Source organism: Orycteropus afer, unplaced genomic scaffold, assembly GCF_000298275.1.
Source record: "Orycteropus afer afer isolate SDZICR_OR568_19922 unplaced genomic scaffold, OryAfe1.0 scaffold00192, whole genome shotgun sequence".
Lineage (NCBI taxonomy): Eukaryota > Metazoa > Chordata > Mammalia > Tubulidentata > Orycteropodidae > Orycteropus > Orycteropus afer.
The window spans coordinates 796,750-818,260 of record NW_006921779.1 but is presented as its reverse complement, the minus strand read 5'-3'; the positions used below and the strand labels follow the sequence as shown (position 1 = coordinate 818,260).

Here is a 21,511-nt window from a genome sequence, read left to right as displayed (position 1 = left end):
GTTTCTCCCCTAGAAGAGGAAATTGGAGGGGGGCATTCTTTTTAATTCCCTTTATTACATTAATCAAGATCATTTATCTAACGCAAGAGAAAAAAACTCACACATGAGGTACCCAAAAACACAGGTATAAAAATTTTCTTCAGTTTCAGAGTTTTTTCCTCAACATTTCCAAAGGAACTAATGTAGCCACTATTGAACCTTGCTCTCCAGCTGATGCAGCATAAAATTTTCTCTCATTTCTTCAGTAACGAATACAGGCAAGTCTTTTGCTGTAGTCAGACTACGTGTCTTCTGAGTTAGCAAGCAAATGCATTTAAAGTCTTAAGTGTGCAGTCTCCAAAACTGAAATCTGAGAGGCAGTGTTAGAACTTAAGCAAGGAAGGGATTTTAGAGACTACTCAAATGAAAACCTAAGTGAAGCATATAAAAATTCAGTTTTTCTATTATTCTCAACTGGTAATTGACGGTAACATCCCCTGGCAAAGATGGGTAACTGGTGTCATCTCCAAGTCCAACGAGCCCAACTACTAAAGTAGGACCCCCAAAAGAGGGGAAAGACACACTTGAGTTCTGTGGTCTCTACAATTCTTTTTGCCATTAAAAAAAAAGAGAGCGAGAGAGAGTAGCTTCAGTTGTACACCACTGGTTGAAGGGGTTTTCATCCAAATGAGAAACTCTACCCTTTGTCTCTAGTGGGACAGGCACCAGATTCCCACAAGCGGCAGCTCCCTTGTCCCGTTGCACGCGACATCTGACCCTGGAGTGAAGAGCAAGCTGGCACAGAGCCCCAACCACTGTGGTTCAGGCTAGATGGCATTTCGCGGCGTGCCATTATGCGTCAATGCTTTCAGGCTGGGGGCACTGGTCTGGTGACCACAGCTCCTGTGAGAAGTCACACCCACCTCAAAAACCTCATGAATAGCCTTCCGGAAACAGTGGAAGTTGTAGTCTATTAAACCTGTAAGAGAGAAAAATATCAGGCATCTTAAATGTCAACTGTGGAAACATATACTAGGAAACATTTGGTGACAGAAAAAAATAATTGATAGGTATACAAAAAACATACACCGAACTGAGGGGTTCTGTTAGAAAAACGATAAATCATATTACACTCAAATTAGCAACAGTCGTTACCTCTGGGCATGGGCAGGGGACATAGTGGGCTGCGGGAGAGGAAAGGGGATTTGAAAATAACATACAATACCTAATTTTTGTTCACATACTTTCATTCTGTTCATCTGATTTTTAACAAAAATTACAAGAAAGTTGGCAGTGAAGACCAGCAGTAAAAATGGCTGGAACAATTATGTTCATATATCCACAAAAAAGGACTGGAAAGAATCAGGCAGAAGCAGAGTCCAGGCTTTTCCAGGTCAAGCCCATAAAGAGAAAGGGCCTGGCAGTGAAGGGTCTCTAAGAGTTAGCAGTGTGTTACAGAGTTCTAAGATGGCATCTGGGGTCACTAAGATGTGCTGCTCAGAACACACTGAAGGAGGAGGTCAACAAACATGGGCTCTGGATCATCAAAATGGACCAAGTGTTACTGGTTTTGATATTATTCAACAGATTAAGAATTTTTAAAATTCTAAATGTAATCAGCCTTCTGTATAAATATAAATCACAACAGAATCAACTACTGAGAAAAATTTAAGTTTCAGTATGCTTCGCTAGTACAAAAAAAAATTTTCAAACAAACTCCCATTAACTGGACATCTCAACTCATGGGAAAAAAAGGTTCAGGGTAATGAAAGACTCTTTACAAACTAAAACTGGATACAAATTAAGACAGGTCCATCTGAATGGTGTTAGAATTTATCAGGGTTACCTAGGGTTGAGGACAATTTAAAAAACTGGAATCACTAAGTTTTACTTGCAGACATGAAGGAAAAAGTAAAAATAAAAAGCCACGTTCTTCCCTGTGAAGTAATTTCTTAGTAGTAACTAGGTACAGGAGTTAGAAAAGGTGATTTGCACCTTTCCACCATGGAGGAAGAGTGCTAGAGCTTCAATTCCAGAAAGGCAAATCATGATCCGCCTTTCACTGCATTACTGGAATCATGGAGTAAGCACACTTAACAGGTGAGGGATGGGTAAATAATCAAGTGTGGATAGAGAGCCTATCAAATGATCAGTTCTGGGTCAGGTGATGGGAGGGTTAGTATAATTGTGGGAATGAGCTGAAAATCCAAGTCCATTTAAATATATATATAATAACTGTATCTCTGGTGGCGTGGTGCCTAAGGCATTAGACTGCTAACCAGAAGGCTGGCGGTTGAAACCCACCAGCCACTCTTCGGAAGGAAGGTTAAGCAATCTACTGCCATAGTGATACTGCCTCGGAAACCCAAGGAGGGATTGCTATGAGTCAGATCCAACTCAATGGCAGTGAGTTTGGTTTTGCATATCATGGAAAACAGCATAGGTTTTCCATTTCCCCTGCACATCACCTACACAGACATATACTCGGTCTCCCAATCTTTGTTCAGTCCCACACATGACTATCAGCAAAAGTCATCTCTAGACTCAACTCCTAAACATCCAAAATAAAAATATAATTGTTTCCACTTGCTCAAATCTTTGCGGTACATAAATCTTTATGTACTCAAGTGGTCCAGTGGCTTTGGAATATATGACTATTGGGTATATGGAGTAAAAATAATGCATAAATTTAAATCAACGGAAAGGGTATCAACCAACAAAAGAGAAACAATTAAGAATTAATATTCTAAATCAGTGGAGAACCACTGATCCTCAGCATTTCCAGTCAGAACCTCTTGAAATGGCCAGGTGACATCTTTCCACTCTAAATATTGGCTACAGACCTAAAGTAGCACATAAAAATCATTACCACATATAGAAGGAAAAGGAAAGTTACTTTCAACTAAGTCACAACACAGATATTTTCTGCCTTATTATCATCAATAGTATTATTCTTCCTGCCACTTATCACCTAATGGTCAAAATCAAAAAGTTAATCTTTTCTAAAATGTCTCAATAGGTATCAGAAGAGGAAAAAGAAATGTGTTAGACATCTTCCTGACACTTAGTTTATAATATTGCTTTTGTTCCAAATTGTTTGAGGTTGGGACTCACCTTAATCTTTCAGTGCTCAGTGCAAAAGGTTTCAATTGTACCCTTGCTCCATTAAGTAAATACAGACTAACTCCAGCAACTAATCCAAGTAAAGCAATTAGGAAGGTAAATTTACAATAAAATCTAAATTCAAAGTAAAATACTTTTTGGATTATTATCAAGCTCTTCCTTTTGCAGTTCTTCAGGGTAGCCAACGAAGAGCTGGCAAAAACAAGTAGAGCAATAAATGGACAAACTATGCTCAGTAGGGGTGCTCTGGTGGTATAGTGTCTAAGACATTTGACTGCTAACCAGAAGGCTAGAGGTTCAAACCCACCAGCCACTCCTCAGAAGGAAGATTTGGCAATCTACTTCCATAGAGATTGTTGTTGTTAACTCATAGCGACCCCTCCTTGGGTTTCCGAGGCAGTATCACTATGGAAGTAGGTTGCCCGACCTTCCATAGAGATACCACCTGGGAAACCCAAGGAGGGGTCGCTATGAGTCAAATCGACTCAACAGCAGTGAGTTTCGTTTGTTTTCTATGCTCAGTAGAGCCTGCATCTGGGAGGCACCAGAGAGGTCCATGAGGCAGACTTTCATGCAGCCTGTACCCCACCCCCCTTCAGCCAAGGCAGCTCCCTCTGTATCTGCTTCAGGAACAAAATCATGCAAGAGTTTGGCTGAATAATGGATTCTACATTGTGACAGAAATGGCTGGTTACCTACCAAATATCCATTCTTCCCTTCTTTAGAAACAGAACCCAATTTTTGGATGAGCACATCTGTGCTCAGCTAAAATACTACACTTCCCAGCCTTCTTTGTAGTCAGGTCTGGCTACATGACCAGTTCTGACCCCTGAGATAAGTGGAAGTGTTGTAGGACTTCTGTGAAATCTCCTTAAAAGGAAAAAGACATACTCTTTTCTCCACCCTTGCTCCTTCTTAATATCCAGAATATGGATAAGATGGCTGGAGCCCCAGGAGTAATCCTGGATCATGAGGTGACTTTGCAAATAGAAGCCTGTGCTAAGAATGACAGAGTAAAGGAGAAGCCCTATGTCCTCAATGATACTAAGAAGCTGCCTTAGCTGCCCCAGACTTCTTTGATGCAAGAAGGAAATAAACTGCCACTGTGGTTAGGTTTATAGCCAAACCAAACCAAACTGATAGACACTGCTTACAATTTTAAAATCCCTGAAGTGACAGCAACCTCCTCAATCATAAGAACTGCAAATCACAAATCTACAACCACAACGTCCTACTAGAAAACAAATGTGCAAAATCACCACCACCACCCTTGGCCAAATTAACATCTCTGACATCCAACTTTTCAAATCACTCAATTCACATTAAGGCCAAAACAAAATATTAAAATGCACTGTGCAGCGTGCTTGAACATGGTGTGATTTTCAATAATTTATATTTGATGTGATAAAAGTCAGTAAGTACTTACTGAACAGCACTACAGAGGCTACAATGGATCCAAATAAGCAGCAGTTATGGGCCATTTCTTTAAGGAGATGCTAGCTGAGGCATAAAGTCAACACACCAGAAATAAGTCAGAAACCAGCTAATGTCAAATTGACCACAAAGGTGAAAGAAATCCATAGAAAGGAAGACCAAGTACAGGACAAATGTATCCAGTGAGAGCTTTATGGATAAGGCAGAACTCTGGGGTATATGGGCAAGATCTGGCTACTCAAGAAACAAGGAAAATCAGGAAGCTAACAATGAGAACACAGAACAGGTGGGAGACAGGAAAGACACTGGCCTGACAGGAGAAAGAAGCACCAAAGAATTCTTGGTAGGAAGTACTGAAAATCTAATCAGAGTAATTAGGTTAGAGCCTGATTAAGGTGGTCCTTAGTATTCAGAAAAAAAAAAAAAAAAACTATAAAGGAAAATTTTTGATATAGTCAACTACATTAAAATTAACTTCTATAAAAACTGTTCAAAAAAAAAAAAACCTGATAATCAGAGAAACATTAGCACTGACCAGATATTTGATAGTATGAAATAACTGCTCATTCTTTCAAGTTTATTAATAGTAATGTTACGTGTTAAAAAGAGTACTATCTTCTAGAGAAACTGAAATCCAGACAGACAAAATGATTTGCTTCAAAATAATAGTACAATAGGGAAAGAAGAATAGAGATGAAATAAGATTGGCTATTATTTTGCTAATTGTTGACTCTAAGTGATGGGTACAAAGGGGTTCATTACCCTATTTTCTCTAATTTTAAAAAATATATATTTGACAGTTTCCACAACAAAGGGTTAAAAAAATAATCTAGTGAGGGAGACAGTATACATGAAGCAAGAGTGAACATACAGTGATGACTGCTGAAGCTCAGAAGTGGGGACATGGAGAGTCATTGTATTGCTCTCTCTACTTTGGTGTGTATCTGACAATTTATGTAACCAAAAGTCAAACAATCCTTTATGGTAACTTCTTAGCCACTGCCAAACAGCCTGAGGGAGTTAAGTCACTAGGTCCACAGGCTTGGGACCATAGTTGTGGGAAACATCAAGCTCAACTGACATAACATACTGTTCTACAACCTACTTTGGTGAGTAGTGATAGGGGTCTTAAAAGCTTGCAAACAAACATATAGATGCAACAATGAGTCTCTGCTCATCCAGAAAGAACAATGAAGAAAACCAAAGACACATGGCAACAATTAGTCCAAGAGACTAGCAGACCATGTGAGCCTCAGCCTACATGACCCCAAGGACCAGAAGAACTAGATGGAGCCCAGCTGCCACTATCAACCACTTGGAAAGGGGTTAAAATAGGTGACCCTGGGTAAATTGCAAGAAAACTGTGGAACAAAACTCAAAAATTATTTTAAAAAAGGACCAGGTTTAGTGGTTTGATAGATACTGGTGAAACCCCTGAGACTATGGCCCTTAGTCACCCTTAGGGCTGATACTGAACTCACTCCCATAGCTTCCAGCCAAACAATGGACGGGCATATAAAGTGTTTGGTTGCCTAGTGCCACTCTAACAGAAGATAACACAAATGTGATGCTTGAACTAATAGGAATTTATTCTCTTACAGTTTGAAGGATTTCAGTCCGAGTTCAAAATGCCAGGCTCTAGGGGGTAGGTGAAAGCCCCTCAAGCTCTGCCTCCTGCTCCTAGCCTACTAAACCTAGAGGCTTTTCTTCATTCAGCTGCTGGCTGCCAAGGCTGACAAGCCCAAGGTTAACAAGTAAAAAGGCACAGTCCGGATGTTACCAAACCACACAGCAGGCCATTAATTCAAGTCCATTGAAAGTCCCAAGATCAGCAGAGCATGGCAGGCTGCTGAACAACACAGCTACATGCAGCGTTCAAGCGTGCCATAAGCTAGAGACCATTCCTCATGGCTTCTCCTTATATACAGGAAGCAGACCACATCCCTAAGGCAGATAGCTACTCAGCTGCTCACAGCAGATTCCACCACGGAGGTGATTACCAGTCTCATCATGAGGAATACTACATCCAGCTGCCCAGCCACTGAACCAGGCCAAGTTGACACACAAATTTAACTACCACATAAGGTGAACATTTACACCAGGTAGGTACATTCCTTAGAACAATCAAGCATGGGAGACCAGAAGGGAAGCATTTGCACAGGGAGACAGCTCAGGGGGCAGGAATGCATAGGAAAGGACACAGGAAAAAGGGTAACCAAAAGAAGTGGGAAAAGAGGTATTACATTATAGGGATTGCAGTCAATGTCATGAAACAAAATATGTATGAAATATTGGGTGGAAAATGAATTTGCTCTGTAAACCTTTGCCCAAATCACACACACACACAAGTTATTAAAAAAAAAAAAACTTAAAAGACTAGAACGGGAAAAAAAAAAAAAAAAAAGACTTTATCAAAAATAAAAAGAGAAGCTACTAACTAAAAAAAAAAAAAAAGACTAGAACGGAGAAAAATAACTCCTAAGAATCAAAAAAGACAAAGGTATATGAACAGGTAAATTACCCAAGAAACCCAAAACTGTCACACAAAGGTGCTTTCCATGAAAAAAGACTTGCCCTAACTAGTAATTAAAGAAGTAACACTTAAAACCAAATGAACATTTCACACCTACCAGACTGACAAACTGCACTCCACATGTGCAAAGGCAGACTTGTTCATGAACATTTGTTGCAGAATTACTGCAATTTAAAAAAGAAGCTCAATGTCTAGCAACAAGAAGATAAATGGTGGTACAGTCAACCAATAGAATACTACATGACAGTGAAAATGAATGACTGGAGCTCCATGTTATCAATATAGATAAATCTCAAAAACATCTTTGAATGGGAGGAAATAAGCAAGTTGTAGAAAACTACATCCATTTTGATACCATTTATGTAAAGATACACAATACTCTCTACATAACACTCTATGAAGAGAATAAATCATGCATGGAAAAAACAACACACTAAATTCAGCATAGCGTGAAAGAAGGGATTTCAACTGAGAGAAATACAGAGGACTTCAACTCTATTTGCAATGTTTTATTTCTTAACCTCAAAGGTGAATACACACACATTTTCCTTTCATCGAAAATGGTTTATATATCTGAAATATTCCATTAAAAACTCAGGTAGAAAAGGTAGAACTTGCTGAAGTAAATAACAGAATTACTACAGATCCTGAAGTAGTTAAATAACACAATAAAAGTAATTTTCTAAAAACTAGTCTGTCTTTAGAATAAAAGATGATCCTACTAAGCACTCAATGTATACTTGCTAAATGCCTGAATAACATCAAGTAGGAAGTTACTGCATCACCACAGGCATAGAGAGAGGAAGACCTGAACTGGAGTCAACAGAGGAAATGAGAAAGAAATCAAGAAATAGTTCCAAGTAACAAATGTTAAGATTTGGTGAAAATTCAATGGAAGCAACACAGGAGGAAAATGGGAGAACACTAATGCACCCCTGTAAAACCATCTCCAAGGGTCCCTCCAGCAAGAAGATTACTATCTGACTATAAGACATCTGGGAGCTCTGGTAGCATAGTGGCTAAGACACTTGCCTGCTAACCAGATGGCTGGCGGTTCAAATCCACCAGCCACTCCTCGGAAGGAAGGTTGGGCGATCCTACTTCCGTAGTGATACTGCCTCGGAAACCCAAGGAGGGGTCACTGTGAGTCGCGTTTGACTCGACGGCACATAACAACAACAACAACATAAGACATCTAAGCTTAGACATACAAGAAATGCATCACAAGAGACATAAACAGGGTAACCAGGAGAGTAATGAAATAGAGGGTAAAATAATTAGTTTTTGACAGTGTGGACGAGAGAACAAAATATTTAAGTGAAGGTATCGTACTAACAGCTCCAAACATGACACTGGAACACAGGCTTAAGGCTGAGCTGGAAACATGAATTTTTCAATCAGTCAAATAGAGAAGATTAACCAAAGTCATGGACTGGGTGAGCTGACCAAAAGAATTAGTAAAGAAGTGAGCAGAAAGATTTGGCTCTGAAGAACACTCATGACAAAAGAGCTTCAGAAAAGCAAAGGGAAAAGCAAGCTTGAAGGAGGAATGACCCCCCGCCTCAAAAGACTGAAGAGGTTACAGATAGGAAAAGGGCACTGAATGCAGGAAGAAGGTAACCTGGTCACCTCTCAAAGAACAGTTTCAGAAGATTGATTTAGATGGACCCAAAATTACAGTGTTAAACACACAATGAAAGGATCTGAAGTAAGAAAGATCAGTTGCCACAGCAGCAATTCCGACTGATGGCAACACCGTACGTGTGCAGAATTGCCCCAAAGTTTTCAAGGCTGTGACCCTTTGGAAGCAGATCACCAGTGTCTTCTAAGGTGCTCCTGGGTAGGTTCAAACCATCACCTTTCAGTTAGTAGTCAAGCACTTAACCGTTTGCACCACCCAGGCATTCCTCTGAAGAGAACCCCCCCCAAAAAAAGTCTACAGAAGGAAGGAAAAGTCTAGACTATACTTGGATGAGAAGGGGCAAAAACAGTTTGAGCTTTTTTGTTTGTTTTGTTGTAAAAATGAACATGTGTCTAATGCTATGGTATTATTTTCTGTTGTGTTCAAGGACCTAAAAAATTATGACAAAGAACTTTATGTAAGAATAACTTTTTAAAATGCCATTACCTTTTCGTTCAAAGCTTTCTTCCCTAAGAATGCAGACCAGTGCCAAAAATTTAGTCACTTCTTTTAAATAAAGGACAGTTGTATTATTCAGCTTGATAATTGCCATAGATTCTTTGTCATAAGCACTTCCACTTCCATCTTCCTTTAACCTATTTAAAAGAAAGTATTTTTCACTTTAAATTCCCCAAAAAAGCATTGTTACATTTAACTGGCAATTATACCAAGTCTTACTACCCAGTTTCCCAAATGAAAAATATCAGGTTAAATACTTTGGAACAGGGTTGTCATTTACGTGTAGGACTCCCAAACACAGAACCTCAGGGATCCATATTTAGGGAAAAAAAAAAAAACACCACCACTACCATGATCTCCTTACATATTGTTTATTATTACAGATAGGCATTTGGAGAAAAAAAGTGAAAACATAAGTAGTGCTTAACCAGGGAAATGACATTTTTAACATTTTGCCCAATGGGGTTACTAACCGTCCTAACTGTACAGGCCCAGCTGATGTGCCTTTCTTTAGTTTCCTCAGGTCACAGGCCCCTCTGGGATCTATCACCTAGGTAAGTTCCTGCAGGGCATATTCTATATGCCAAATCAATCACGCATTTTCTCAGAAAACATGTTTTTGCTTCTTCACAAAAACAGGAAAATTCTCAGACTACACAAGAACTTTCCCAGCTAAAAAAATCAACAGCTTTTGAGATGGGCTATGAGAGGCATTTCAGATATACTCTTCGTAAAAATCTAAAGGTAATCTAGCTATTGCTAGGAATTAAAAGTTGTCAAAATTGCCCTTTAAATTCCCCTAAAACCTGTTGCCATCAACTTGATCCCATCTTCCAGTAACCCTACAGGACAACGTAGAGCTGCCCCATGGGCTTTCCAAAGTTGTAATCTTTACAGAAGCAGACTGCCTCATCTTTCTCTCATGGAACAGCTGGTAGGTTTCAACTGCTGACCTTTTGGTTAGCAGCTGAGTACTTAACCACTGCACCAGGGTTTCTTTTAGATTCCTCCACTCCCTCCAGAAAATGCATGGGGAGGAGTGGCACTGTTAGCAGTAGTCGTCTTTGATAGTGGAACAACGGCTTTTTTCTCCTGTTTTCACTTCTCCATATTTTCTATGTATTTTTTTAATGAACAGGAGAGGGGAGTTGATTTTTAAAACCATTTATTGATCCTCACAGCACATTAATTGATCCTCACAGCAACCCTGAGAGAAGTACTTATTACTACAGCCCCATTTAACCACTTTTAATCCTTTCTGGAACAAGTCAAAGTATAACCTAAATGAATATAAATAAGAGGGACTACACCCCTTTCAAAGACATAGAAACAGAAGTTCAATAAAAGTAAAGTGATTTCCTCAAGATCTCTTATCCTGACAAAGCCAGGACTCAAACTTAGGGTTTTTCATTCAATTCTGTGCAATTTCCACTACCTTTCCTAGCCAGTGTAAATAAAATACAGGCATACCTCACAGATATTTTGGGTTTGGTTCCAGACCACCTCAATAAAGTGAATATCACAATAATGCAAGTCACATAAATTTTTTGGTTCCCCAATGCACATAAAAGTTATGTTTACACTATATTGTAGTCTATTAAGTGTGCAATAGCATTATGAAAAGTTTGAAACAGTGTGAGAATTATCAAAATGTGACACAGAGACAAGAAGCAAGTACATGGTGGTGTAAAAATGGCACAGACTTGCTCAACACAGGGTTGCCGCAAACTTTCAATTTGTAAAAAATGCAGTATCTGAAGCGCAAAAATGCAAAGCACTATAAAACAAAGTATGCCTGTATAAACTGATTTGGGAAGGCTGGGTGGTAAGGAAGGTGGTGTCGTTTACTTTAAGAGTATGAAAGAAAACTACTTCCTTCTGACAGGAGAAGAGGAAGTTATAAGTGCTCTGTGTTCTCAGCTTACAGTTAAATGCCCTAAGTAGATCACTGATGCTCTAAGCCAGTAGTCATAGCTAGCAGCTGTAAAGCTTCTAACATCAAACCAACATCTATGATCTTGAATTGCATGCTAACATAAGAAAGAAAGAAAACAAGTACATTTTAAGTAGGGAGATCAGACAGACTTGATTTGGCTGTGATTAATAAAATTAAGAATGAAAATATCCTAATGATCTTAAAAAGCATGTTCAGGAAGTGTCTTTAACGTGTAGTATTTGCTTTCTATGTTTAGCTGTTTTAATCATTTTTAAGACTATTAGGAAAACATGCTTATCTAAAACTCAGCCAAAATATGCCTAGGCAAAGGCAGGAAGATCATGACCAAGAGGAACCATAGGTAGTGGCTGCATACCCTAATGGCTGCCAGCAGGGCAAAACGGAGCATAATATAGTATAATGAGAGATAAAATAACCTGCTAAAACTATGATGTGAAGATAGAAATAGATAAAGAACAGGTAAGACACGTGCATTCTCCTACTCAGAAGCAGTTAGAGAAAGACACTGACAAATCTGGCAGAAATCAAGGTGAAGGGTAAGGACAGAAAGATGAGAGGTGAATTTAGACTAAGCAGAGCCAAGACAGGAACAGCAGAGAACACAAGCATCAGAGAGCAATAGCAAGTCAATGTCAGAAAGCACCTTGGGGAACCTGATGTTAATATATTAGGGGAATCAGGACTATTAGAGGGTACTGAGGGTACGGCCTTTTGAAATGCCAGTAATTCTCCAAAGTTCTGACTCATCCTCTGAGCTATTCTACAAAATCACTTGTTTGCTGGTATTTATAAATTTCTGCGTAGAATTTCGAGAACTTACATAAAGGAAGACCTTACTTTGAGAGACTTATTTTTTGAACCTTAGACAAAACCAAAAACCAAACTCACTGCCAGCAAGTCGGCCCCGACTCATAACGACCCCTCCTTGGGTTTCCAAGGCAGTATCACTACAGAAGTAGATTGCCCAACCTTCCTTCCGAGGAGTGGCTGGTGGTTTTGAACCACCAGCCTTCTAGTTAACAGTCAAATGCCTTAGGCTCTACGCCATTCAGCTCCCTGAACTTTACAGTATGAGTCAAATCTTTAACTTCTTTGCTCTCTGAAAGATTAAGGATCCCCCTTTCAAAGTCTTAAGATTAAATTAGGAATCAGTACTTACTTTGTTATGCAGACCATCTTAACAAATGATCTGTTTTTTTTTTAATCTGTTTGTTTTTGTTTATCTACCTACATTTAGAAAACCAAAAAACCAAACCCACTACCACTGAGTAGATTCTGACTCACAGTGACTTCCTCTGGGTTTCCAAGCCTGTAAATCTTTACAAAAGTAGACTGCCTCATCTTCCTTCTGCAGAGCACCTGGTACGTTTGAACCGCCGACCTTCTGGTAAACAGCCAAATGCCTTACTCCCTGCACCACCAGAGCTCCTTCATATTTAGAAGGTACAGTGCAAACCCCCAAATAATGCAGAAGAAACATTCAGTGATAAACAAGCACAGTACTAGTCATACTTTTTAACTGCTCTATCTATCCTCTCTGAAGGAGTTATACTCAGCAGTCCACCTAAGGAGAAATCATACTCCAAATTGAAGCATTATGGTCACATCTATTCCACTTTATACAGTACCTGCCCCCAACAAATTCCACTTATAGTTTTCTACTTGTCTGAGATCTTGCAGAAATAAGTTAAACAACTTACCCATATATACAAGACACATCAATTACAACATCAATCATGTCACAGCAAAGTTCATAAGATTGCATATCCACAGGGGAACTGTCTGTTGCAATATAGATTTTGCTGACAACATCGAAGAGAAAAGCTTTTTCAATACCTGAATTCTTGGAAAAACAAAATTGGTGAAGTGTTCAGTTCATTTAAGAATCTTAATCTGCATATTCTCAGAGATTCTGAATCACTGAATAACACCCAGTCATTTTTAACCATACAATCCAATACCAAAAATCAAATGGTACTTGGTTATTTCTATTATCCAAGGATTAAAAATAGAGTTCTTTTACTACTCTCATTTACTGGCATAATTGCACCAAATTTATTTTTTCTCCTTCTACTTTTTCAAAATTTATTTATTTTTTGTTAAGAAAACAGTAAAACATATGCAAATTCAACAGTTTCTACATGCACGGTTCAGTGACACTGATTACATTCTTTGAGTTAGTTGTACAACCATTCTCGCCCTTCTTTTCTGAGTTATTCTTCCCCCAGTAACATAAATTAACTGCCCCTAAGGTTCTTACCTAATCTTTCAAAAGTTCCTATTGTCAATGTGATCCCAAATAGATAGTTCTTACGAGAGCATAAAGCTCAAGGCAGTCATTTTCTCTCTTTTACTAGTTAACCTAAACTATTATTTGGTTTTAAAACTTCAGTGGATATTTTTTTTAAGGTTTCAAGATTATCACAGAGCAATAGTTTCAGGGGTTCATCCAGCCTTCGTGGCTCTAAGAAATCTGGAGTCCATTAGAATTTGAAATTCAGTTCCGCTTTTCCCCCTTTTGATCAGGATTCTTCTATAGAATCTTTGATTAAAATGTTCAGTAACAGGGGAGCCGGGCACTATCTAGTTCTTCTAGTCTCATGGCAAAGGAGGCAGTTGTTCATGGAGGCAATCAGCCACACATTCCATATCTTCCTTCTATTCCTAACCCTCCTTTCTTCCTCTATGGCTCCAGGTAAATAAAGACCAATCTTTGTGCCTTGGATGACCACTTGCAAACTTTTAAGACCTCAGAACTAGGAAGTAGAACAGAAGCACTAAACATGTTATTAGGCCAATTAATTGGGATGTCCCAAGTAACCATGACCCTGAACCTCCAAACCAAGAAACCAAATCCCATGAGGTGTTTGGTTGTATAGAAGTAGCCCCTCAGCAGATATTCTTTTTTTTTTTTTTTTGGGGGGGGGGGGTGTCATTGTTGTACATATATCTATCATACAACTTTTGCCAATTCAACCTTTTATAGGCTGACAACAATTACAAATAATTCATCTGCCCATTTCTTCTATACTTTGTTCTCTATACATTTGCCTTTCCTTGTCTTTTTATATAACTAAGATCATTCCTATTTTCTATTTAAATGAGTTATTTTCCAAGACCCTATACCAAAATATTTTTTAAATTTTCAATATTTTAAAAATCTCCTAAAACCAAACCTGTTACATTGAAATGTACATTTTCAATAATCCTTTTTTGTTAAAATAATCAATCTCTAATTTGAATGGCCTTGCTACGAGAAAGGCTTTATGTGGCAATTAATAAACCCTAAAAGAGTTACAGCTTGATGTCAACATCTAACATAACCCAAAGGCCAAAATATAGTCTACCTGGGGATAACCACACACTGAATCCTTTTTCAAAGCAAGTTTTGGAAGATACAATGGCCAAATTTTAAATTTATTGGAGGGATATACTTTTGTATTATGCTGAATCCTCAAAACAAAAATGTAAAATAAGATACAAGATTACATTTAGCAAAGAAAGGATCTGTTTTTCAATGTAACCTCTAACAAGGCAGAGATGAATTTCCAAACCCAGTTTTTCCAGTTGCTACTTTTCCTTTAGGAAGCACATGCCACTAAGATGTTATCTAATTTAAGGAAGCATGAGAAAATTTTTCATCAGTGAATTTTACAACAGAAAGGGTGAGTACTAAGGAAAGAATTCAGAAAATAATAATTCTGGGCATTTTTGGAGAACTTGACACCACAAATAAATTCAATGGAAATGAATAGCTCACTTACTGATATAAAGATATTTAATAGGTTTTCCAAGGTCGGCAGTTGTGGAATGAGTTTCTGTACCACCTTACTAAAGGCTTCAAATATTGAATGATCATAGATACTAGTCAAATAAAAGCTGAAAAACACAATACAGTTTATTTGAAAAATAAGTTCAGCAACAACTATCATAATTTATAAAATTTTAAGTCTCAAAACAGTTGATTTCAGTAAGTTCAAATAAAGCCTCTTTATCTTGTCCACCATCCCCATCATCCAGGATGACAACTGCCATTTGCCACCCAGCTTGTGGCTATCCATCCCTTTACTGAGGGCCACTGAAGTAGTACCCAAAGAAGTATTTTCAGCTCCAGAAACTTGAACATTTACCAAAGTCTTTGCAAAATAATCAGAAAAGCTTGGTTTTTCAAGTACATAACTGAAAAGAGGCCAAAAATAAAAACCCAGAGAAAGCTCAGAGGAGGTATGTGACATTTATTACATAAGAATATAATTCAAGTATTTACTAAAATGTTATCTCCTCAGAGTTCTTTCCTGACCACCCTACTGAAAACTGTCTCCCTTCCCCCTAATTTATTTTTCTTTACAGCACTGACAAGCACTTGGATAATAGATATATATATATACACATATATATATATATGCACTACATTTATATATAATGCATATATATTTATTTTGAATGTAAAATTACACTATATTTATTTACAAGGGCTTTATGTCTCCTTCATCAGAATGTAAGCTCCATGATGGCAGAGACTCTATTGGTCTTGCTCACATCTGTCAGCCCACTGCCCTGAGCAGTGCTAAATAAACGAATAAAACTGATGCTTGGAATTTATGTAAATAACATATTAAGGTAGATGGGGGCTGAAGCCCTATAGAAAACAGAACAGGAGTCTGGAGGCCTAAAAGGATGCAGTGGAGAAGTAACACACGTAGATTTAACAAAACACATACTTGAGAAAGACCTTTAACAATTTAAATAGCATGGACAATTTTACCTGCTTTTTCACTCAGTAACTAAACTCTTCATTATATATTTTACATAGCTGTACCCATTATACATTTATACATACATATTACAAAGTCAGAAACACAGAACTGTGCATACCACACCTTCATAAGCAATTTTACGATACTTTCAAGGAGCTAACTTAAGAATCTAACCCACCATGCAAGATGGGGGCTCTACTCTAGAGGTTAGAGCACTGAAACAGGTAACACCAAGATGATCCCCACAGGTACAAGGGAGAAAGGAGCAGTGATTCCTTTATGCAAAAAAGTTAAAGTGAGAAGGGCCTGCAGGATCTGTGAGGCATGGAAGTAGACTGAGGTAGGGAGAATTCACAAGATTTTAGGATGCACAGGACATTTAAGGAAGTTGAGTTTCTGGAGAGTGGAAATTGAATGGAGCTTGCAAGGACATAATAAAAGCTTGATGCTAAACTCTACTGAGGTTAACAAGGCACAGAGCCCTGAAGGGACCTAAGGGAAAGAATGGTGATTACCACTGGGGTGGGATGTCCTGGAAAGGCATATGGACAAGGGATAAAGAGAACCGGAAGGACTGGGGAATACTGGGGAAAAGTGTTAGTAAGGACAGAGATGGGACTACATTTACACATTTTTCAGGGCTCTTGTATCAAATACACGTTGTTACCTAAGATGGAGTTTTTCTAGCCCAGCATCTGCAAGGTCATCATTGGCCCTTTGATGAATGTCCCTCTGTGTTTCTATTTTGTGATCATCAGACAGACCATCAACTTTGTGAATAAAAACCTCAAAATTCATGTCTGGGTTAACTTTGTAGGCTTTAGAAACAGTAATGTGAAGTCTTGTTAAAGCCTCCATGTAGTCATCCTGTAAGTCAGAACAAAATAGCTTTTAAAATGAAATCTTACGAAAGTCAAGTAATAAGTTAAGTAAGCCTCAAACCACCTCTTTCCCCAACCACAAAAAATACATTACCCTAATTGCACACAAGTATTCAAACATTTATAATACATTAACTTACACCACTTAACAGCTTTTCAATTTCTCAAAAAAAAAAATCAATTACCAAGTTAATGCCTACAATTTTTAATACTGATAATATAAAAAGGAAATGTATATTTCTTTACAACAAATTTTTTTCAAGTAATCGCAGCTCTATTTATCAGTCACCATTTATTAGGTATGTGACTTTTAGCAAGTTGCTGTGATCTCAGTTTACTCATCTGTAAAACTAGAATCACAGTACCAACCTCCCAGTATCACAAAGATCAAACTAAATTACACTATTTATGTGAAAGCGCCCATTATAGAGCCTATCACTCAGAAAGCATACCTAATGTATAAGTTTATAAAACATAAGCTTCTTAAGGACAGGGGCCATGTCTCATTCATCTGGGTACCTATCACATGGTAGGCCCTCAATAAATGCTTGTTGGGCTGAACACATTTCGGGCAATTAAAGAAACTATTTGGAAGGAAGACTGGGCAGTCTACTACTATAGAGATACTGCCTTGGAAACTCAAGGAAGGGTCGCTATGAATCGGATCCAACCGACGGCAGTGAGTTTTTTATTTAATATTTACTGACTCAGACCTCATAGCCCTCCTTCTATTATGGGCATCGATGGGATCTTTGCAGGGAGTGAGGTCACTACTACTCCAGTTAGTAACATTCCGCAACACCTACTATTTACCAGTAAAAGTGGAAGTCTACAGCAGTGCTCATTAATTAGGACCCTAGGATGTAAACCCTCTCTGGATCATCTGGTATTTTGTACTTGCACAGTGGGATGTCTGCTCCCAAAGCACCTCTGTGATTCCATCTCTTATACTGTTTAAGGAGTCTACTGGCAAAGAAATAAGCTTCAAGAAGTACAAGATAAAGAAAACATTTTCTGTTGTTTCTACATCTTCTGCCATCAAGGAAGTTCAGAAGTAAGCATCATTATTCCTAACTACCTGTGCATCAATGACATATATCAATGCTCCTGTTCCCCTGAAGATCATCTCATAATCAAAGGTTGGGTCAAAAAAGTCCATTTGCCCAGGAAAATCCCATATCTGGAAATTCACAAAAGAGCTGTTGGAGATGTCATCTTTATAAATCTTATTGGTACTTTCCAAAAAGAGGGTCTCGTTGGGTGACATTTTATGAAACACCACCTGAAAAAAGAAAAAGAGAATTTTATTATTTTCTTAAATGTTAGTGTTTAAAGTTTAAAACTCAGCCCTTAATCAACAAGATAATTTGAAGAATCTGATCCTATAGCAAAAATTTTATATGAAATAAAAATTTAATAGTGTGTTCATTAGTACTCTCATCATCCTTTTATGTAATGGTGATAAGAAAGAATACATCAAACTATCTTCTATTTAAGTCATTCGGAGTGGATATCTTTCTGCAATTTTCTCTATATTATATTCAGTTATCTCTCATCTCCACTTTTTTTTTTTTCTGTGAAATTGTATTAATTCTGTCAAAATCTGCTCTAAGTTATGAAAGCTCTATAGCTGAAGTTGAGGAAGTATTATCTTCTAAAAATACTCAAAAACAAAACTAACCTGGAATCTGCTCTCACTGAGTTTGCATCCTTGTGAAAGAAATAAAACAAGAGCAGTAGAAAGTGATAAATGTCAATGAATAGGGAGAGGAGGGGCACCGTAGGAGCTGACAGAGAAAATACAGCACCCAAGAGAAGAGAACAGTAAAGGCAATTGTTAATGATCACAGTAATTACACTCCAGGCAATCCTAACATAAAACTAATTTCCTCTGCTGACTGTTACTGTCTGGGAAACAGAAATGGACACTTACTAACCAGGTTCAGTCAGTGAGTAACAATGAGAAGAATAAAAATCAGTTTTCTAAAAACCTACCATAAAGGTGCTTACATTTTACTGTAAAGATGAAAACCAAGATCAATAAAACACAGTAGTAGTAATACAATAAATAGAGAAGAGGGCTACTTTTTTAAAACATCACATTTACAAAATATCACAGAGATTTATTCTGGGAAAACTTTTGCAACTGAGTAAAAAGAGCAAAAGACCAAGTATTTGACGATATTAGTTTTACTACCAAGTGACTCGTGTAAAGGGGATGGCTGATGGCAAATCAAACTTGCCTCTCTTTCTCCCTTACAAAAAAGCGTATAGCCCTCCGATTGAAGTCAGTCTGCAAAATAAAGTCTTAACAACATGTAAGTACTAAAACAGATATGTTGTTGTTGTTATGTGCCATTGAGTGGGACCCAACTCATAGCGACCCCTCATTAGGTTTCCGAGGCAGTATCACCACGGAATAGATTGCCCCATCTTCCTTCCGAGGAGTGGCTGGTGGGTTTGAACCGCCAGCCTTCTGGTTAGCAGTCAGGTGCCTTAGGCACTATGCTACCAGAGCCGCCGTCAAGTGCCTTGGGCATTATGATACCAGCGCTCCTAAAACAGGTACAGTAATACTCAATTCCAATATAGTTAAAGTCTCCTTCATATTAGTAGCAGATCAAGCACTAATATGACCAGTGACTTAGTCACAACTCTTCCTGACGCTGCTCCATGGGGCCTGCAAACCTATGTCACCTGAACTGAGAGGGACAAATAAAAACAGGGCAGGGAAGAATGTCCATGAAGTTCTCCAAGTTAAAATTGGACAGAACATCTCTGTTTCGTCAATGACACAAAAGCTGGGGTCCCAGGAGGCGGAGGTCTTGGGCAGTGCTATCCGGCACCTGCCTCCCTCCAGCCAGTTTCGCCTTCAGGGATCTACTTCGCCTCAGCTGACTTGGGCGTGTACTCACTCAGAGGTCGGGATCCTCGCACCGGGGCGCGCCTGGAGCTCTGCCCTCCCAAGAGGAGAAGAGAAAGTGCAGTGGAACAGGCCACCCCCTGGCCGCCGCCCTCCTCAGGGGCCTCCCCCGCCCGGCGGCCACCTGAGACCCCGGGGAGGGGGAGGGGCGGAGGGGACCGGCGCGGACCCACTCACCTTCTGTATGGAGGACTTGCCGCTGCGCCGGAGCCCCATGAGCAGGATCCGCGGCTTGGAGCTGTCAGGGCCCCCCGGGCCACAGCCTCCACCGCCCCCCGCCCCAACCCCGCCGCCCGCGGCTGCCGCCTCCTCTTCCTCCTCCACGCCATAACCAAAGTCCTTTGGAAACGAGTCTGCCGCGCCGTAACTCCCGGCGAGGGGCGCATCCTCCGTCCCGTACTGCAGGGACATGGTGCTAGAGTTGCCGCCGCCCGCGCCCTGACATGCCAGGCCAAGCCAGGCCGCCGCCGCCGCCTCCCCCGGCAGCCGCCACCACCGTCCGGCCCGCCCCCTAGAGCCCCGCTCTCATAGGCTCGGAGACAAGGTTCAGCCCTTCATTGGCGGTCCGAGCTGCCACTCGAGAACAGCAGGGTAGGTGGTGCCCCGTCACGTGCTCGGAATCACCTGACTGGAAGCCTTGGAGGGGGAGGAGGAGGAGTCACGAGGAGGGTGGCCCGGACCCGCCGCGCCTTTCGGCTCAGGCTCGCGGCCCTCTCTGCCCTAGCCACCACCTCTGTCCTGCCCAGCCACACTCCGCACCCCTCACCGCTCCCTTGTCTTCTACTGTACTCCAGAGATCACACCGGTGGGGATGCTTTCTGGGCATTTTGGCGGAGAAAGACTACTCGTCCAAACGTACTCGCCCAGCCAATACGATGCCTACGATATCCTGGGTACCAAGGAGCACAAAACTGGAATCGACTCAGACCCTGCCTGCCCTCAAGATGCTCGAAGGTTCACAGACTTATCTCTGCGTAAGTAGTATCGGAACGAGATACGAAGTGGGAAGGTCATAGGTACAGATAAAAATGCTCGGGAGTTGGTAGTTTGGCCTGAGCAGGTATAAATGGATGAATATGGTTGGGATATGTAAAGGCGTGGAAGAGAAGCGAGCTAGACTGAGGGCAAAGCGTCAACCAAGGCAGGGTGAGTGTGATGCATACAGCTGGTTCTGGTACTGTGTCAACTCTGGTAGGAAAGCAAAAGCAACATCTTTTGGAAATGCAAAAGCTAGAACATCGTATCCTCTTTCTAGAGCAGATCGCTGACTGGATACCGCTGCTGCCACCTCAAACTGAACAGGACTCCTATTTCCCCTTTCCCACATCAGTTTGTTTGTCCAATTATTCCATCTTCTATGACCCCCTTTGAATCAGAGACCAAAGGAATGAATGAATGAAGGCAAACCAAAGCTCAAAGTATGTCCGAGAAAGCTCGAGGAATTTTCATTTTTGACAGGCTCTGCTGTTACGTGCCGTTCGACGTCGAGTCGAACCCGACTCATAGCGACCCCTCCTTGGGTTTCTGAGGAGGCGTATCACTACGGAAGTAGATTGCCCAACCTTCCTTCCGAGGAGTGGCTGGTGGGTTTGAACTGCCAGCCTTCTGGTTAGCAGTCAAGTGCCTTAGGCAGTATGCTACCAGAGCTCCCTTGACAGGCTCTAGAATTTAAAGTTTGACAAGAGATCCTACTCTTAAAGCACAGCCCTTATACGTTTTTTGTTTTGTTTTGTTTTTAAAGTATGGGGAGAGGATCCTGGTCTTCCAAGGAGATTGATTTCTTG

At 40.0% G+C, this 21,511-nt stretch overlaps 1 protein-coding gene across 1 annotated transcript; it reads right to left on the bottom strand.

Annotated features, from left to right (window-relative positions):
• Window positions 1-806: 806 nt before the first annotated feature.
• RRAGC (Ras related GTP binding C) lies at window positions 807-20,138 on the bottom strand. Its single transcript, XM_007947610.2, has 7 exons — window positions 19,905-20,138; window positions 17,883-18,086; window positions 16,591-16,790; window positions 14,931-15,045; window positions 12,867-13,009; window positions 9,198-9,346; window positions 807-958 (listed from the first exon to the last, which is right to left on the bottom strand). Exons 1-7 carry the CDS (start codon window positions 20,136-20,138, stop codon window positions 807-809), a joined length of 1,197 nt encoding a protein of 398 aa, XP_007945801.1.
• Between the last annotated feature and the right edge of the window lie 1,373 nt (window positions 20,139-21,511).

Excerpts from the sequence above, each read along its gene's own strand:
- RRAGC (XM_007947610.2), bottom strand. The coding sequence starts at position 20,138 with ATGTCCCTGCAGTACGGGACGGAGGATGCGCCCCTCGCCGGGAGTTAC. Across the intron at positions 16,791-17,882 it reads TATATGTCATTGATGCACAG|GATGACTACATGGAGGCTTT; the intron begins GTAGTTAGGAAT and ends TCTGACTTACAG. Across the intron at positions 9,347-12,866 it reads GATGTGTCTTGTATATATGG|GTTAAAGGAAGATGGAAGTG; the intron begins GTAAGTTGTTTA and ends TCTTTTAAATAG.